Source organism: Hibiscus syriacus, unplaced genomic scaffold (genome assembly GCF_006381635.1).
Source record: "Hibiscus syriacus cultivar Baekdansim isolate YM2019G1 unplaced genomic scaffold, ASM638163v2 tig00006753_pilon, whole genome shotgun sequence".
Lineage (NCBI taxonomy): Eukaryota > Viridiplantae > Streptophyta > Magnoliopsida > Malvales > Malvaceae > Hibiscus > Hibiscus syriacus.
The window spans coordinates 522,476-542,483 of NW_024062111.1; the positions used below are offsets into that span (position 1 = coordinate 522,476).

The 20,008-nt window shown below is 31.3% G+C and overlaps 2 protein-coding genes across 2 annotated transcripts; both read left to right on the plus strand.

Annotated features, from left to right (window-relative positions):
- The first annotated feature begins 254 nt into the window (after positions 1–254).
- On the plus strand, positions 255–2,428 carry LOC120201041 (F-box protein PP2-B11-like). Its single transcript, XM_039201734.1, has 3 exons — positions 255–601; positions 1,714–1,832; positions 1,957–2,428. Exons 1-3 carry the CDS (start codon positions 326–328, stop codon positions 2,357–2,359), a joined length of 798 nt encoding a protein of 265 aa, XP_039057665.1. The 5' UTR covers positions 255–325; the 3' UTR covers positions 2,360–2,428.
- A 10,679-nt stretch (positions 2,429–13,107) lies between these two features.
- Positions 13,108–14,484, plus strand: LOC120201015. The gene is made up of 4 exons (XM_039201714.1): positions 13,108–13,240; positions 13,350–13,464; positions 13,619–13,853; positions 14,373–14,484. The coding sequence occupies exons 1-4, from the start codon at positions 13,122–13,124 to the stop codon at positions 14,408–14,410; spliced, it is 507 nt and encodes a 168-aa protein (XP_039057645.1). The 5' UTR covers positions 13,108–13,121; the 3' UTR covers positions 14,411–14,484.
- The last annotated feature ends 5,524 nt before the right edge of the window (positions 14,485–20,008 follow it).

Consider the following 20,008-nt stretch of genomic DNA (forward strand, 5'->3'; position numbering starts at 1 on the left):
ATTATTTAGGCTCGATCGGGTTGGTCAAAAACCCTACTCAACTCGACAATTGTCAATCCTTAATTGTGAGTGACTAAAATGAAATTAAAACGTAATATTATATGATTTTAAAAAATAATTAATGACTAAAACGAAATATAAGTGATAGTTGAGATATAAAAAAAAAGGTGTAGTATCCTAATTTATTTATAAAAAACGTTACATAATCAGGAGACTGTTTAAGTATTTTATACAAAATAAAAACAGACGGTAAAATCTAAGAAGTCGAAAATTGGTAGCAAATTGGGAAATGAAAGTGAGAAGCAGGAAGGCGTAAACAAGAACGATGAAATCAGATATTACCAACATATTACCAGAAGAGTGTATTTCTTACATACTTTCCTTAACATCCCCAACAGATGTTTGCAGATCAAAGCTTGTCTCTCCAGTCTTCAGATCAGCCGCTGATTCAGATACCATTTGGGGCAAATTTCTTCCCCATGATTGTTATGATATCGTCTCATCCTCTTCATCTTCCATGCAGTTGACTTCTTCCATGTCCAAGACTCAGCTTTATTTCCATCTTTGCAACAACCCCATTGTTATTGACAACGGTACCATGGTAAAACTTTTATCTTACTTTTTGTTTTCAATTTTTCTGATGAAATGGGTTTTTTTCCTTTCAAATTTGGGTAGTTTTCTTTAGATGAAATTAGAGTAGCCCAGTGTATAAATCAGTATTAATCTATTTATTGGGTGTTTATTTATTTTAGAAATTGACTTTTTCAACTATGGAGAATTTAGCTTTAGTGTTGTTCTTTGTTGGAACCCAAGTTGTCTGGTCTGCTTTATGTTTGATCAGTTTCAAACTGGGAATTTTCTTGGAAAGTTTGAAGATTAAATTTAGTCAAATGATTTGGTTTTGCAAATTGTAGGAAAAATGACGGGCAGTCTATATAAATGTTTGGATGAGTGGAATTCTGGTCAGTCAGGAAAGAGAACTGTGAGAAAGGATAAGCCTGCTAAGACTAATAACATAGGAAATATTAGACATCGAGTTTACTTAGATAGTTAGATCAATGCACATCGAGTTTTTTTAGCATAGCTCACACTTAAGAAGTGGTATCCAATATACCTGGATTTGAATGTGAAACATCTACAATCCTTTCCCTTAACCCCAATTTCCGGCCTCCTTTATACTAAAAGAAAAGAATGAAAAGTCTGAGGTGACAACCTCCGCCACAGTTCGCCTGGACTATATGCATTTGTTTGTTGTGTTTCTAGTTTTATACAAAATCTGTAATGTCGATAATTTGTTATGGAATTAGTTGTAAGTTCTTGAGAATTTGTTGGGAGTGTACTTTTAGAATTAACCAATTGCATATGCTGCCTTGATTTGATTCTCGAGTGACTTGATCATCCATGAATGAGAGGCCAATGTTGTGGAATCCTCATTTAGGAAATACATGCAGGGAGTAATGGTGTTATGGAATAAGTAGCAAAGCCACACTAGTTCAGCAGAGAAATTTGAGTGGATAAAATAAGGTGAACAATATAGGTTTTCTCAATATAACATTTTTCGATGATTCTAATTGGATTTTACTGAGATATGTAAAGGAAGCTAAGTTCTTGAGTTATGAACCCAAACCAGTTGAATTACATATTCTACCCAGTTTTAATCCTTTCCTTGCTTGATGTATCTATAACATTAGTATGTTGAATGACTTGATACAGAGTTTTGGCCTCGACAAAGCAACTGGAAAGAAATGTTATATGTTGGGGGCTCGACGTCTTTCAATTGCTTGGGCAAACTCGCCAAGGTACTGGAGATGGAAACATCTGCCTGAGTCTAGGTTTGTCTAGTTTTGTGTTCTCTTCCTATTTGATTCAAAAGCTAATAGTTATCTTGCTATGTTACACTGTCATGAGATCACAATTTTATTTCACGATAAATAATGCATGTTGACTCGTTTATAGGTTCTCGGAAGTGGCTGTGCTCAAAGAAGTTTGGTGGCTAGATGTGAAGGGAACAATAGAGACTAAAAATTTGTCTCCTAACACAACTTATGTAGCTTACCTTGTTTATAAATTTGCATCATCAAGATATGGATTTGAGAAAAAACCTGTAGACCTGCATGTCGAGTTAGGAGAAAGTGATGCTGGGCGAACTTTTCGTATATTCCTAGACCCTTCAACAAATATTCCTCAATTTTCTCGTGAGAGAGAGGATGGGTGGATGGAGGTTAAGTTGGGTGAGTTCTTCAATGAACATGGAGATGATGGGAAAGCTGCTTGTAGTTTAAGAGAGGTTGATAATTATACCCCTAAAAAGGGACTCATTATCGAAGGAATCGATATTAGGCCTAAAGATAGTAGATAGAAAAGAATTCCATACTATGTGTGATAAACATTATTGTTTGAGACATATACAACATATTTAGTGGGAATATTTGCTAATGTGGTATATTCGTGTTATCCGAACTCTTCACTTTTCCTAAATTACCATATCCGGCACATATTCTAACTTGGGTATGGCTGAACACATGGAAAAACTTGGGGAAAAAATATAGTATGCCTATGTTAGAGAACCTAGGGTATACTATGGTTATAGAGGTGATTCAGAGTTTGAGATTTTTGTTTGGGGTTTGTTTGAGAAACTGAAACCTTCAATTTATCTACTAGATAGCTTGTCAGTAGATGCAAATAAGCCGGTCGGCTAGAGCATGGATTCTTTTACTTTAGATTGATTATATAGTATCCCACTAATACTTGGTAGGCAAAAATTCAGTATTAATCTTTTAATGAAAGAATGAGACTAGGCAAATAGTATATTTATGTTGTGTTCATATATTTTGTATTATGAGTCCTATTGAAGGTATTTTATATTTATAAATTTTGATACGATAATAATCTGTAATATATAAATCTTGTGACATTGATGTTGCGTCATGTTTTAGTTATTTTTCCATGACGTGTGGTCTAGAATGATTATGATGGTCCTTAAAGTGAATCACATGCAGGGACGGACGCAGCGGAAGCGAACTTATAAAATTTTAGGAGGGACGAATTTATAAAAATTTTAGGAGCGAAAATAGATCATTAACAGAAAATACAAAGGTAAAAAATTACAGCCGTTTTATGTTATTCTTTGCGATAGTTGCAGGCTTACACTGGAAGTATGCTTCCTATGAAATTTAATTAATTTAAGGTGAATATAAGATTGTATATTTTTAAAGATTTTTAATCATGGCATTGTACGCTCATGCTCTTGCATATATAGTGTTTGAATCCGAAACTTTAAGGAATAATAATAATGGTATTTGAATTCGAAACCTCAAGGAATAACAACAATTTCTTAACCAATAAAGTCGTTTGAATCGTGTTTGTTGCTTTTATATGTTTTTAAGATCATGTATTGATATTGTGTTTGTATTATTTTTTGGGTATATGAGTATATCATGCTGTTAATTACTTTTAACATTTGATTCTTATTGCATATTTTTTATTAATTACTAACCAATTTAATATTTATATAAACATAAGAATCAAATTTTTAACTTTTAATTTTATTTTAATTAAATAATTCCATTTAACCATCAAAACTGACTCGAAAAGTAATGAGTAATTTTTTCCAACAACGGAAATAAAACAAAAAATGGATTGGATTAACATATTAAATCAGTTAATTTGAGAATTAACGTGTGTTAGGATACCATAGTGTAATTGTGTAAATTATAATTATTTTATCGTGATTTTATTGAATTTTAACTTATTATACAAGTTTGTTTGATAAAATGTTTATTATGACGTATTTAAATTGTTTTGGTGTGACATGTCATTAATTGTGAGTCATTTCATCGTTCTATTACTGATTTAACGATAGAGTGATATAATTGAATGTAAAATTAAAGCTCATTGTTGTAATTGATAAAATTAAAAGTTTAATTGTATAAATGAGTCGGGGACATAAATACTGAATACTTGGTATATATACTGGAGGTTTGGTATATATAGTAGATGAATTGGTACTCATACCGGATGAACTGATATCTATATCGGGGACTTGGTATCCATACTCGATAAACTGATATCTATACTAAAGATTAGGTATCTATACTAAAGGCTTGTTATCATTACTAAAGGTTGTTTAATGAACTTTGAGGTTATTTTAGTTATCGATACTCAAGGGGAAGTATCAATATTGTATAGGCTAGCATCGGTACCTGTGCAGAAGTATTAATATTATTTGTGAGGATTGATTAGTGAACTTTGAAATGTCAAATAGACTCGAGAGCGAGAAGTATAATAACAATTGAGATCGAGCATTTAACTTGAGAGTAATAGTTAATGATAAGAACCCGGTAGTATGCGATGGTTATTAAAGTATAGTCAAGCGTGTAACTCTTGCGTGAGAGCTTGAGTAGCAATGTAATTGAATAGTGAAACAAGACTTGAGTGATGAGTCTAGAATTTCTATAATCGATTAATAACGAGAATATTAATGAACATCGAATAATAATATGAATGACTAATAATGAGAATATTAATGATATACGATGAGACGTTTAGCTCTATAGTGAGAGCTTGATAATGAATACTCGATAACATTATTATGATGATAATGTGTTATGCACGATAATCATAAGAATCTTATGAGGTAAAAATCCATAAGACTTATGTCTTTGTTTGACACTCGGGAAATGGCGAGAACATCTGAGTTACTTGTTTATGACGACCATCTATTATGTATGGTAGATGTATTAGAAGGGTTATATAGATATCCTAAGAGTCGTGTTAAGGCATTTAAAATGCTATTCGTATGTCGTTTTGATATTGTGTGACCCAGACACATCCATAATACTCTAAAGGAGTAGACTAGTTGGTGTATGTTTCTGATACCGTGTGACCTAAATCTCACCCTAGGTTAGGGGTGAGCAAAAATCGACTCGAAAAATCAAATTTTTTAAATTTCGATTTATACAAGTCAACTCGAATTATTAATTCAGTTTTCGAGTTCGAGTCGAGTTGGAATTTGTAAATTTTGTGTTACTCGAATAATGGAAATTTTAGTTGACTATTTTACAGTTTTGCGACTTACGCCATGATTTCCTTACTCCTTCAATATCTAATTCATCTTAAGTCCATTCTTTACCAAATTTGAACCGTGTGATCCTAAACCATCGTAGAATACATATGTTCTTTCAATTTCTCTTTTTGATAACAATTTTTTATTTTTAAATTTAGTCCCTCAATTTTTCATGATTTCATTTCTTCAATTCATCATTCATTTTAAGTCCATTTTTAACCAAATTTGAATCACATTCTCCTATACCACTAGAATACCTATGTAACTTCAATTCTTATTTTTTACAAAAAAAAAATATACCCCCTTTCTTATTTAGCCCCTTAACTTTGCATTTTACTCAATTTAATCTTTTGATTGCAATTGTTTGCAAATTCTTTCTTCCTATAAATTCCTTGAATCTTTTATATTCTCAACAATACTTTACCCTCAAAATATCTTATTTTAAAATATAATATTGTAAATATATTTATAATTTTAGATTATATTTGATATATTAAATAATATTATATTGTTTAAAGAATACGAAGAAATATATATCTCTTATATGATTAGAGAAAATTTAAAAATTAGAATTAATCCTTACAATAATAATATAAATAATTATAATAAAATTTGTATAGAAACTCGAATAACTCGACTCAACTTGAAAAAATTTCAAGTTAAGTTTGAGTTACAAAATATGACTTGTTAACACGAAATTTTTTAACTCGACTCAACTCGATCGAATACTCACCCCTACCCTAGGTACTTGGTAGTGAGTGCCATTTGGATGTAAGATGTTGATATTGTGCGACTTAGATCTTATCTAGAGTACCTTTCTGTAGGCTAGAGAGGTGTGAGTTACATGATATTATTTGACCATGGACTAACCATGATGCTTACATGTTGTTGTATACTTGATGCATTTATGTTATCCATGATATATACTCGCAAGTTATGTTGAGACTAGGAGATCATTTGTATTAATTAGTGGGTGTGAGTTTTGTGATGCTATGGTGACCTCAGACTACATATGATGTCTATTGTGTGTTATAGATGAGTGTTTGATGCACATAAGACATGAACCTCATTCTTGTGTTGTTGTAATATTATGTGTTAGCATACTTATGTTATGGATGCATATAACATAATAGAGTTATTATGTGGAACTGAGCTTATTAGCTCAACGTTCGGAATATGTTTTTATTCATAGGTTATAGGTTACATAGAGCGTGATAGGATAACAATATCATCAGAGAAGTCTTTGAGGAGTACCTAAGTACAATGATGACTACTTAGTGGGCATGTAGAGGTTATGTGTAACACTCCAATCCCATAAATTCGAGTGTCACACGAAATCACCGAAATGACTAATCATTTTTTCTTTTAAAACCATATCCATTTTAATATTAACATCAAGTATAAAACATTATAATTTACAAAACAAGACCCTCAATTTAAAAACTCAATAAATAAATGAAATATTACAAATTTATCCATTTTTAAATCATAACCTCTACATGCCCACTAAGTTGTCATCAATGTACTATTGTAATAGCCCAACTCGTACCCGACCCGGATACGAGTCCGAGGTGTCACATTGACTTTTCAAACTGTGACTCTTAAAGAAAATCAATGGAAATTTTGAACTTTCATTAAAATAAAAGTTGTTAACTTACAAAAGTTTGACCAGAACAATACAAAATCGATCAGAGCATTCGTAATTAACAAATTGTTTACATGCCAACATATTAAATACAACAAAACACATACTTTGCTAATTACTTCTGATCTGATCTTCTAGTAGTGATGTTGTCCTTGCCACTCCTAATTCTGATCTTCTGGTTTCTTGGTACCTACGTGTAAATCACTTACACGCTAAGTCACAGACTTAATGAGGCATAAAATGAACATATAACAATAGATTCATGAACATGCAATACTATCAATCCATAATAATGTTGCAATGTGCATGTATTTAATAAACTATGACATATATATAATTATGATTTGCATAATTGAACTTTAACTTCTTATAATAATTTTCATTCAATTTATCTTTAGATGCCCATGTATATTATTGAGAACAGAAGGCACATGAGTACACTGAGGTTATGCACGAATGTTGTCACCATAGCTCGAATAAATTCCCACTAGGGGCACTAAATATTTGTCCCGAACGACCACTATGTCCCGAAGGACCATTGATAATCCCTCGACTCTTGGCATGCCAATTATACCTACAGCTCTCATATCATATAACATGGGCTTAATTATGAATACATTTCTCATTTTCATATCTCTTTTATCACTTCTCATATAAGCACATAATTCACTTCATATACACACATATGATCACTTTCATTATTTCACATACCTAGATTATTTCTCTTATAACGAAATTTATTTATATAATATCATATTAAGGCATGGATGAATTATGCATGAAATCATTATAACCATAATATATATATATATATATATATATGCATGTACATGTACATGAATATAAAATCATAAATTCAACTATAAGAGATAGACTTATCGCAAGTCTTGTCTCCATACAACTCTATCTAGGGTATGCACTCACCTTAGCCTTGCTTGATTCTAGCACTTTCTCTATCTCTCAACCGTTCTAATTGTAACACCCCCAACCCATATCCGACCCGGATCCGAGTCCGAGGTATCACATTGACTTTTCAAAACTTTTGCTTGTACAAAATTAGTGAATAATTTAAAACTTTTATAACACATAACTTATTCAAAACATTTACAAAACTATTCAGAGCTTATACAATACATTATTTTGAATACATGCCAACTAAAACTTTAGTTGTTAACATACATATTATTCATATTTCTTCTGATCTGACCTTCGGTAAGGAGAACTGACATGTCTTGCTCCATATTTCTCTTTACTCTTCTCACTTCTGTAACCTACGTGTGAAACAATCACACGCTAAGTCTATGACTTAGTGAGGCAATAAACATATAATTTAAACATTTACTAGTAATCATTTCTTACAACTCATATACTGTTATATGTAACAAACACATACATACATATATGTCATTATCATTCATATCTCTTATCTCATGTTCCTATGATCTTTTATGTCCATATTATATATCTGATAGACTTATTATTATATCATCATGTCAATCAATTATACTCATTCACATATACCTTAACATGTACTCACGTATACCATATAATATATATATATATATATATATATCATGTTATGCAAAACATATATACTATCGTAAATCAAACACACAAGCAACTATATCATCATCTTCATTCTTATCACTATCATTGATTCCTTTTATCATATAATCTTATAATTACCATTTGTACCATCATATATCACACATAACATTTTATAAGGAAACAAACATATCATCATATCCAGTTTATTAATATTATCTCTTTATTAGCCCATGGTACACATGTGAGAACTGTAGATACGTGAGTCTATTGAGGTTGTGCACCACTATGCTGTCACCACAGCTTGTATAAATGTCCTGAATGACCTATCCAGAGGTCACAAAGATCCTCGGTAACTATCCAGAGGTCATAAAGATCCTCGGTAACTATCCAGAGGTCATAAAGATCCTCGGTAAACTGTCCATATGTCTCGAAAGACATAGGTAAACCCTCGACTCTTGGCATGCCAACTATACCCCTAGCTCTCATATCATATAACATGAGCATTATCATTTATAACATTTCATATCACTTGTTATTTCTCTTCTGTCACATACCACATGTATGTGTAACCATATATCTCATATCATATCACATGTATCACAAGTGCATGTATTCACGTAGATCGTTTCATATGACTTATATCATTTCTCATTTGTTCATGTAACTTGCATGTCATAACATGTAACATATAACACATAATCATATAGGCTCACGGTTTTATCACCTATCATGTTATTTCACATATACACTTTTATATCACATAAACTTATATATATCATGTCACATATAATAACATATAACACATATACCCATAACTTCATATCACATACTTATATCAATTCACACTTAGTCACATGGGTCATTTCTCATAACATATATCACATCACATATGTTCATGGGTATATCCCATAGCATATAAAATAACATATAAACTTATATATGTATTCATGTGTATACTTTCATTTAGCCTATATATCAATAGGGATGGCAATGGGTCGGGTCGGGTTTTTGGGCCACCCGACCGACCCGAGAAGAAAGGGTTTTTCACCCGTGACCCGACCCGACGAAATTAAGGTTTCACCCGACCCGACCCGACCCGAATATATGACTTAAAACCCGACCCGACCCGACCCGAAATAATAATAAAAAAAATTATTCAATGAAAACAGTGACTTAATTGAAAAAAATTATATATGGAGGGACATTATTGTAATTATCCCTAAATATATAGGATAAAATTATATATATTTTTCGGGTCGGGTCGGATTTTTTTCACCCTAAACCCGACCCGACCCGAACCCGAAATTTTTTTAAAAAAATCCGACCCGATCGGGTCGGGTCGGGTCGGAACCCGTCGGATTCGGGTTGAGTTGCCATCCCTATATATCAATGTCATATAACTTATCTCATAACTTATTTGATGTCATATATATTCTCATCTTATAACTTATATTACCTATGCATATAACCTTATGACTTATTATCAAGTACCCAATTAATGTTCCTATATGGTTCCATATTTATCATATAACATATGAGCTATTCTTATATTACCCTATATCGACCATACTTTGTTTATCTCACTTTTCATATAATTCATTTATCACATATATGTCACTTTGCTTATAACACTTCTCTGGTTTTCATATGACATGTAAATCATTGTCGTCTCTTGTTCTCATATAATTCCATATAGTCACTTATCACATAGTTTACATCCTATGATCATATAATCATATCAATAACACATATACTCATGCACACATATAAATCATAACAAACACATACCTCTATTAATTCATGCATTTTACTATTGGAAATAGACTTATCATAAGTCTTATTTTCCATTTAACATCATATACTAAATAATGTGCACTCACCTTGGCCTCACTAAGTTTCAATCCACTTTATGATTTCTTCTCTTTCGATTGAATCTTAACTTGATACACAACCCGAAACTTGTTCGTGTTCGATATCTACATAATTTTACATTGATACATATCAGTATCCCATTGTTATAATCTAATCTATCATTTCTTAGACCAGAAGAAATGTCTATTTCAATTTCCCCTTGAAGTGCATTGATGCATGCTACAGTGCATCGATGCATTCTTTAACATGTGCATCGATGCACTACCCATGCATCGATACACAAATTACCTTCGATGTTTTCATTTTAAAGGGATGCATCGATGCACTCCTTATGCATCGATGCACCATTTGCATTCGATGTTTCTTTTTTAAAGAGTGCATCGATGCACATTGAATGTGCATCGATACACCTTGCACATAATTTGCATTTTAAGCCCGAAAATCCATTTAATTCAACTCAAATGCTTCATATTTCATCCCCTTTCATATTCTTTACTTACATATACATATTTGCCCTCATTTATACTCAATAATCACTTCTTTAACCTCCATATCCTATTCTCCTTAAAAAATTCAAGAATCATACCCAAATTTTAACATGTTACTTCATACATGTTAATTAGATTGATGACAAGTCAAATTCACTCTAAAACCTCATTAAAAAACCCTCTTTCAAGATTTCACTTATTCCTCTCTTTTCTTTAATCCCCTCTATTCTCTTCATCTTATTATTTCAAGATAATTTAAGCTCTTTTTATGCTTAATTATCACCTAATAATCAAAACTCAACCTTAAATTTCAGCTAATAATCAACAAATAAAGAAACTCACCTTTGCCTAGCTTGGGCACGTTGGAGAAGAAGAAAGCAAGTGAAGAAGAAGAGAGTTTTTATCTTCCTCTCCCCCACGTGTTAATCTCCTAATAAAGGGGAGAAAATATCTTTCCTTGTCAATTGACCATTTTACCCTTTACTTCATTTAATAATTACCAACAACTTTAATAATTTATTTCCAAATAAATCATTGAACTAATCCATGGTTCTACTCTAGTCACCAAATTTTGAAACTTTACAATTTGATCACTAACCCGGTATTGAGGATGTTACACTAATTCTTCGATTGTTCCGGAATAGGGCTACGTTCAATATCTACATAATCATACATTGATATATAAATCAGTATTCTAACTGTTATACTCTAATCTTTAATTTCTTATACTAAAGGAAAAATATATTTTCAATTTCCATTTGAAGAGGTATCGATACCTGCTATAGAGTATCGGTACTACCCTAGCTGAGGGTACCGATACCCCGAATTTACATTTGATATCACCCAGGTATCGATACCTCCCTTAAGGTATCAGTACCTAAATTATATTCGATAAATTGTCGTTCAAAGAGGGTATCGATATTGTTCTTCAAGGTATCGGTACCCCTTGAATTTCTTCTTTAATTTTACTATTGAGGTATCGATACCTGTTGAATGGGTATCGATACCCCCTTGCCCAAAATCACATTTTAAGCACGAAAATTACTTTATTCCAACTCAAACACTTTATGTTTGAACCCCTTTCACCCACTTAACTCAGGTATACATATATATACAAATTTCTAATAACTTAATACATCTTTATCCTCAAATTCTCATCCTCCATATGAAATTCAAGATTCCTACCAAATTTTCTACTTGTTCTAAATTCAATTCTAACACTTCATATCTCTTAATTGGGTTGATGAAAAGTTAAATTTGATCTTGAAATATAATTACTACTTCTCTACCAAAATTCCATTTAAGAACCCCTCATCTTTAATCCTTCCTACACCCTTCATCTTGTCATTTTAAGACAAATTAAACTTTCCTTAAGCTTAAGTGTCATCTAATGATCATAAACCAACCTTAAATTCAACAAGAAATTAAATAACAAGAAATCTCACATTTGGCTTGGTTCTCACGTATAAAGAAAGATGAAGAAGATGAGAACTCTGGAAACTTGTTTTTGGTTCCTTCACTTCCACGTGGGTTAATTTAACACCCTAACCCAATAATTATCTTGCTATCAAATGACCTTTGTGCCCTTCTATTCCTCATTCTTTACAATTTGATCCTATACAACCTTTCCCATATAAGTCCTTAAACTATTTAATTATTATACTTTAGTCACCAAATTCTAAAGTTTTACAATTTAGTCACTAACCCGATATTGAGGATGTTACTACTATGGTACTCCATTGAGACTAATCTGATGATTTGTTGTCACATCACACTCCTCATAACATGTAATTTGCGAATATAAACACATTCTGAATGCTAAGCTCGCAAGTTTCCCACCGCACAATATCTATATTATACTACATGCATTCATAACATTAGCATGCCAATGAGTATGTCAAAGAAGCAATATCACCAATGTCATCAATGTTATCTAGCCATCTATCTCATGCATATCTACAACCATCTATCTCATGCATATCCACCTCACAATTCCATTCAAAATACAACAAGAAGGATGAGGCTTGGGTCACGGAGCTCAAACACTCAACCTATACACAATACCATATAAAGGATGAACCGAAATATTAATTTTTCCTAATATTTTTGGTTGAACAAAAAATGATAGAAAAAATTAACATTTTAAGTTGCAATAAAATTGTTATACTTTTTATTACATTTTCAGTTGCACTCATTTTCTATCGTTTCTTAACCTTAAATTAAACAATTTTATAACACAATTTCCCTTTTTATCGACTATATAAATTTTAAATTAGAATTAAATAATATTTTAAATTAAAACCAGATAATTGTTAAACCGATCACGCCGTAAATTAGCTGAAAATTATAATCCAATTTTTTTTTAGCATTACTCTACAAATTTTTTTTTTACCGGGAATGAAAAAGTTTAAAATTTTGGGCGCTAAAACCCAGAAAAAGAAAATCAGATAATTTACCGACCACAACTATGAGAGATCAAATTCAAAAATTCTAGCAATTAAACATGGGAAAAGAAGGAAGAAGAAGAAGAAGCGAAGAAAAAATGAAATCAAAGCAAACTCCAACACGGGGTTTTGGACAGTACTCTATTGCTTCATCATTTCTCTCACGTTCTTCCCATCCGTAAGCACAACTCAAAACCAGTCCTATCTCTCTCTAATATATATTTTTTAAGTTTGAGATTAATTTACCCCATTTTTCGTTTTGGGGTAAAAATTGTATATAAAATTAGTTCTAAGGAAGCAAAAAAAGATCTGGGTCACAAAGCTTCGCACAAGCTTGCGTCATTATCAGATTTTCTAAACCAAAAGCTACCCACACGTTCTGGTGTTCCCAAAACTGTTCAGGTATTTTTCCCCTTTTATTTTCTTAATTTGGGTTTCCCAGAAAATGGATTTTTTTTTAAATTTTCTTGATTATATCGAATTTCTTGATGACCAAGACTTGGAACATCTATGGAGTAATTAGTTCAAACTTATTATAATGCCCAAATTTTGGTAGGAGAAATCAAGACCCTTTTCATCGTTATTGTCCCCAAATGAAGGGAAATCCATTGATAAGCAGAATGGAAGAAGGAAAGAAGATGAAGCAGAGAAAGATGATGCTATTAATAAAGTTGTTTTCGAGCAGTTCAAGCAAGATAACTCTCAGAAAATAGGTTCTACATTAAGTTCAAGTGTTATTGGTGAAGAAGAAAATCCAGAGAATTCAAGAAAAAGACGGAATCCATTTGAAGGTATTCAATGATGTGTTCTTCCTTTTTCTTGTTTCTTAGAGAACAACCTTTGATTTTCATTTGCTAGTGAAATGGACATGAACAAATCTAGAGCTTGAAATTTTTTTAACAAGGATAGGTTAATTAGCTTAAGATGTCACTTACTCGTGAGTTTATTATTTGATTATTCTTGCTGGAATATGACCGTGTTATCTAGACTCGAAAATTAGTGTTAGCAGGGATAGAGAGGGGGATTCGCGGAGACAATTATATTACTAAAAGTTTTAAATTATCATGTAATTTAAATGTTATTTTTTTATATTTTCTATTGGTAATTTGTTTTCTTTCTAACCTAAAATTTTGCGTCTATCCTTGAGTGTTAGATATTTGATCTTGATCTGATCAATATTTTTCTGTTTTTCATATATACGAAGTATTATAGTTTACACTTATGCTCGAATATGTTTCTAACAAAATTGTTAGACAATTATAAAATGAAGAGTTTTAATGATGTATAGATGAAACTGTGTGGATTACCAGGTATAGATGAAAAACCCAGAGCACGAAGCCTTTTCTAGTTCTAGGAGAGGAAGACAATCCACAAAACATGAAGAAAAGAGGAAAAAAGGAGTGTTCTACAAGCAACAAGGAATCAAAACCCCATTATAATCACTGTAAGTAATAAGTATGCTCCAATGTTCTAAATTTTATTCAATTAATCAGATAGAGCCTTTGCCGACGCATGTTGAGTATTGCATATAGGTTTATGTTTAACTTTTTCTATGTTTGGACGTGTAATTAGAGGACCTTAGGAGAGGTTTATTTTCATATTCATTTTGGCATTCCCATTAGACATGAGGTGTCGAGTCCTAGAAAGGTTTGCTTGTTTGTAAAAGTTGTGGAATGTGGTGACAGATGCAAATGGGAGTGGGTGGTGGGACTGTGAGATGGAAGGTGTGGACAGTGAGGAAGTTGGATATGGCGAAGTATGGGAAGGGGTCGGCTCGACGACTTTCGGCGGAATAGTAGATTGGCATTGATGATGATGTCAACTGATGTTAACAAATGTTTACTGCTTTGTTAATGATGATTAGAGTCTCAATCTTTTCTATGTTTATATTATCAGTATGTATAACTTCTCCTTTTACGTAACCTTATAGTGATTGGTTGGTGGACGTCCTTTGTCTGATGAGGTTGCGTTCTAAGATTCCTCGTCCATATAACTTGTTTAAGGCATTTTGAGTTTGTGCATATATTAAGGATGGGTACGGGTAGGGTTGCACAAAAGTCGGATTTCAATCCGATCCGGATCGGTTTTTATTCGATCCGGTTTTTTCTTAAAGAAAAAAAACCGGTTTATAAAATAACCGGCTCGGTTTCTAACCGGTTTGGAGGGCCGGATATCCTAACCGGTGTAACTAGTTTCGGTTTTTAAAAAACCGGTTTTTTTAAAAAAACGGTTATAAAAAACCGATTTTAATATTATTAAAATTACATCGTCATCAATTGCAACAAAGTTTACGATAATTGAAATACTTAAATACTTCCAAGTTTGATAAATTCAAATACTTAAAAACTTCTAAGTTCGATAAATTGAAATACTTAAAAACTTCAAGTTCGATAATTGAAACAAAGTTTACGATAATTGAAATAAAGTTTAAAAACTCCAACTTATTTATACATGTTTAGGGTGGTAAAATGTAATTTTTTAAAGCAAAAACGGTCACAAAACCCCCAATGGCTATATTAACGGCTAGTTTTTTAAATCCAGACCGGTTTTTTTCGGATAAAAACTGGTTTTTTATCCGGTAAAAAAACCGGTCTAGGTTTTTTTTTCCAAACTGGTTAAAATAACCGGTTTAAAAAAATCCGATCCGGTTAAAAAAAACCGGTTTTTCCCAAATCCGGTTTCGGATATTTTTTTCGCAAAATCGGATATTCGGATTTTTTGTGCATCCCTAGGTACGGGATTCAAACTTTACGAGTTCTGATTCAATTCTATCCTATTGAGTCTAAATTTTTATAAGATACATTCGAGTTGGATTGTGTTTGAATTTAAAATAAAAAAAATACTTGATCTGATGTAAAAAATAATATAATTATACCTTAAGATTTTCAATTGATATTTTGTAATGTTTGGGCTTCCAGCCTTCTAAGATTTTGGTATAATAAAATTAAATTGCATCGAATTGATTTATTTACATTTAATTGATTTGAAATTTTAATTAAATCAGATTAATTGGTATAATTTGAATTTAAACGGGATAAATTGAATTTTTAAAAACCATTAAACTCAATACCTTGATCTATTTTCTTCATGTAAAAAGTCCAAATTATTTTCACTTTATATGCTATTTTTAAATGCCTAAATCCAATATTTATAAGCAACAATCAACTCAAAATTAATTTAAATCATTTACCACAACTCAACGCCCATTTGACATTTTATCAAAGTAATATATATATATGTATAACCTTCTCGTTAGCTCGATAAAATTAGTGTCACCGATTAATTGGACATCAACTTAATTGAAAATATATTGAAAAACCATTCTTTTAAATATTAAAAATATATTATTATAATGATATTTTTGTTTTTCTTACTTTTCCCAATATTTTTATATAATCTTGAAACTCTTATTATCAGTGTAGTTATAACATTTCTCACTGGATCTTAAGTACAAACAATACGATTATTAGTTTCAAATTATGCGTGTGAGAATTACACTCATATGGTTTCAGCTGTTTAGATGCATATGCAACCACCTTATCATTCTACATTGACACGCAATTGAGATCAGTGTGAGAAGCATCATTGTATATAACATAATCTTTCTCCGACTCTGATTAAAATAAATAAGTTATTTAATATAGATTTTAGCTTCTCGAATGTTAATTGCTTTTCAATCTATTTCAGAGGTGCATTCTTTCTTAATAACTTTTTTTTTTTGAAATAGGATACTTTGTATTAAGGACATAACAAAGTACACCACCTCAAGTTCCTCATTAAAAAAACCTCCCTAATCTTAAATGGAAAAATCCTCCATGAATCTATAATAGTACCTAATTAATCCTAAGAAACTATAAATTTCAAAAACATTCTTAGATTGCTTTTATTCCAAAATGACCACTATCTTATGTGACTCAACACAAATATCTTTAGTCGACATTACATGACGCAAGTCGGATAAAAATTCTAAGGTCAGAGTACAATAAGGCCCCCTTAGAAATTTGATGAATCCAGAGGCATATCTCAATTGGGAAAATAGAGTAGATCATATTTTCGATTGCCGCAATTATTCCGAATAAAAAAAAGGATAAAATTGACAGTAATTGAATTAATTTATTATACTTTAACATGGTGAGATCAATTGATTGACCTCTAACAAAAGAAGAAACGAAGAAAGACCTATGACACTTGGCTAGAAATGAAACGCATCAATGGAAATTCCTCCTGATTTCCCAATCAAATGGGTTGAAACATATTATTCTCGTATTCATTATAGAGCTATCAGAATAGCTCTAAATTATCATTACACGAAAAGGAAAATAGTTGTAGGAAAATTTGCTTTATTAGATACAAGATACTTTAAGCACCAAGATACTTATATTGATATTACTGAAGTAACTTTTAATTCAAGTCTTGTGATAGTCACACTCTTTTGAAATTTCTCAATAATCTTTGTAGATCCAAATCTTTAAGTTCAAATGGTTGGCGGAATCAATTATTATTATCATATAGTTGGAGCCACACAAGTGAATTCAGAAAGATTTCATTAGTCAAAAACTTAATTAATACAATTTTAAATTTAGTGACTTAAATAGTATTTTATCTGAAATATTTATTTAATATTTTATTTAAAAGGAGAAGCAATTCATGTTGCGTTGTTGGTGAAAACCCATCTCTGTGAATATTAAGTCGGTTCCCATCTCTCTCATGATCTCATATATAGTATTTAAATTATCCTTTGGTAGTGGTAGATTGGGTAATAAAGAATGGTCACTCTCAAGCCTCAACTTTCTTCTTTTGTATTTAATTCCCATCGGACCAAATGATATGAACGTCCTTTTGCCACACCATACTACTCTTATTGCATCTTTCATTTTAAAAAAATGTTCTCAATTGAATTTTTTTATCTATTTTAAGTTGTGGTTCAATGCTCATTAAGAGTAAAGTTCTCATTCCTCCTTCCCTTAGATATAAATTATTAAAAAAATATTTTATTTAAAATATTTTCAATTGTCAAAAATCTCTAGATCATGCGGTTAAATACTCTCAGTTGACACATCCATGATTGTAAGTTCAATATCCATTTGGAGCAAAAATTATTCTTCCTCTCCCCTAGGTAAGAATTACTCAAATATATATATATATATTTTCAATCCTGCACGAACCAAGCGACCTCAGTTGTTGAGGAATTATTATTACTATTTTAGGTCTTAAGTTCAAGTACCATAATGATAGGAGCGTTCAATATCAAATAATTGAATCTTTAAATAGATACCATCTTATATTCACTCTAAACTAATAAAAAAATATTTTCAATCCTTATTTAATCCGTTAAAAACTAATGAGTAGATCAAAGACTCGACATTTGGTTTAAAAAAATGGTAAAATCTCCCACCTCAACCCTAAACCATATATATATACATATAAATGAAAGAAAAGGCAAGTGGTCTACTATTGTTTTTCTACGAAAAAGAAGGGATATGAAAAACGAGTTACGCAAGAAGCCTATACATGCTAGCATTAAAACAATTACACGTGATATCAATATTCTAGATCTTCTCATTTGTTTTTCCTATTATTTTCTTGTTTAATTTTAAATTTTTTCATAAATAATATTAGATCTCAATTACACTTTTAATTTTTTTTTTGATAATTTAAATCTTGAAGCTTTAAAAAATTTCAAATATATTTATTTAATGATCAACTAATGATAAATTGATGTTAATATTTGTTGAGTCAAACCCATTAAATCAAATAGTTAAAAGAAGTAAATTAATATATAAAAATTTTAGTAAAAACTTAAAAGAAAATTGAAAAATTTTGTGAGTTAAATTTTTGTAAACACATCTTATTAGAATTTATTGTTTACATGTTTTTTATCCTTCGAAGAGATGGAGATTTGTAAAGATTATACATGAGTATAAAAAAAGAATAAATTAACAAAAAATTTTAAAAAATCTTTAGTGTGAAGTTAAAATAATAGATATAAAAGTTGAACTATTATAGATCGTTGCGTAATTTTTTTTTATCTTTGTTCTTTCTACACCTAAGTTTTTAAAAGGCTAATTTATCCCTTTTGGCACATTTTCGATTGTTCATTAGAGCTTTAGTAATTCCAACAAAAAGGATGAGTTTAAAATAATGAATAGTTGAATGATAATTTTGTTATTTTTAATAATCGAATGACTTAATAAAATAATGCCTAATAGTCGAAAAATTAATTTATAACTTTTAATAATCATGAGACTCAATCAAACATTATTCTATAAAAACATATCATTTGAGCTGAATTGTTTCTACAGTGTTATGAAAAACGGTGGCTAAAGCAAAGGATAAGGCATACGAGAAAAAATACAAGAAATTAGACACCAAGGAAGGACAAAACGACATCTTTAGGCTAGCAAAATTCAGAGAGAATAGGAAAAAGGATCTAGGTAGCATTAGGTTTATTAAGGACAACAATGGTGTTCTTTTAGTGAAAGATCATGATATTAAGAGGGTTTGGGGTAGTTACTTCTTTGGCTTATTTAATGACGATGCATCTCCCTGTAGAGATATTACCGTTGATGGGTCAGCCGGCCATCATACTACGTCCAATGAATGCCTTACAAGTAGGATTGGGTTTGAGGAAGTCAAAATGGCTCTTAGAAAGATAGGGAGGGACAAAGCTGTTGGACCAGATCAAATTCCTATCACTGTGTGGTTGGCCGTAGGAGAAGAGGGAGTAAAGTGGTTGACCAATATCTTTAATATTAATTTAGAGACTGCCAAGATGCCAGAGGAGTGGAGAGAGTCTACGGTGATACCAATATATAAGAATAAAGGAGATCCCCAACGTTGTGGCAACTACAGAGGTATTAAACTACTCAGTCATACCATGAAGCTATGGGAAAGGGTGATAGAAGCTAGGTTGAGACATGTTACTAGGGTTTCGGAAAACCAATTT

What these genes read in the sequence shown, in the direction of transcription:
- LOC120201015 (XM_039201714.1), top strand. Translation starts at nt 13,122, where the DNA reads ATGGGAAAAGAAGGAAGAAGAAGAAGAAGCGAAGAAAAAATGAAATCA. An exon ending in CTCTCACGTTCTTCCCATCC is followed by an intron (nt 13,241 to 13,349) that starts GTAAGCACAACT and finishes ATATAAAATTAG; the next exon opens with TTCTAAGGAAGCAAAAAAAG. An exon ending in AAGACGGAATCCATTTGAAG is followed by an intron (nt 13,854 to 14,372) that starts GTATTCAATGAT and finishes GTGGATTACCAG; the next exon opens with GTATAGATGAAAAACCCAGA.
- LOC120201041 (XM_039201734.1), top strand. Translation starts at nt 326, where the DNA reads ATGAAATCAGATATTACCAACATATTACCAGAAGAGTGTATTTCTTAC. An exon ending in TTATTGACAACGGTACCATG is followed by an intron (nt 602 to 1,713) that starts GTAAAACTTTTA and finishes GACTTGATACAG; the next exon opens with AGTTTTGGCCTCGACAAAGC. An exon ending in AAACATCTGCCTGAGTCTAG is followed by an intron (nt 1,833 to 1,956) that starts GTTTGTCTAGTT and finishes ACTCGTTTATAG; the next exon opens with GTTCTCGGAAGTGGCTGTGC.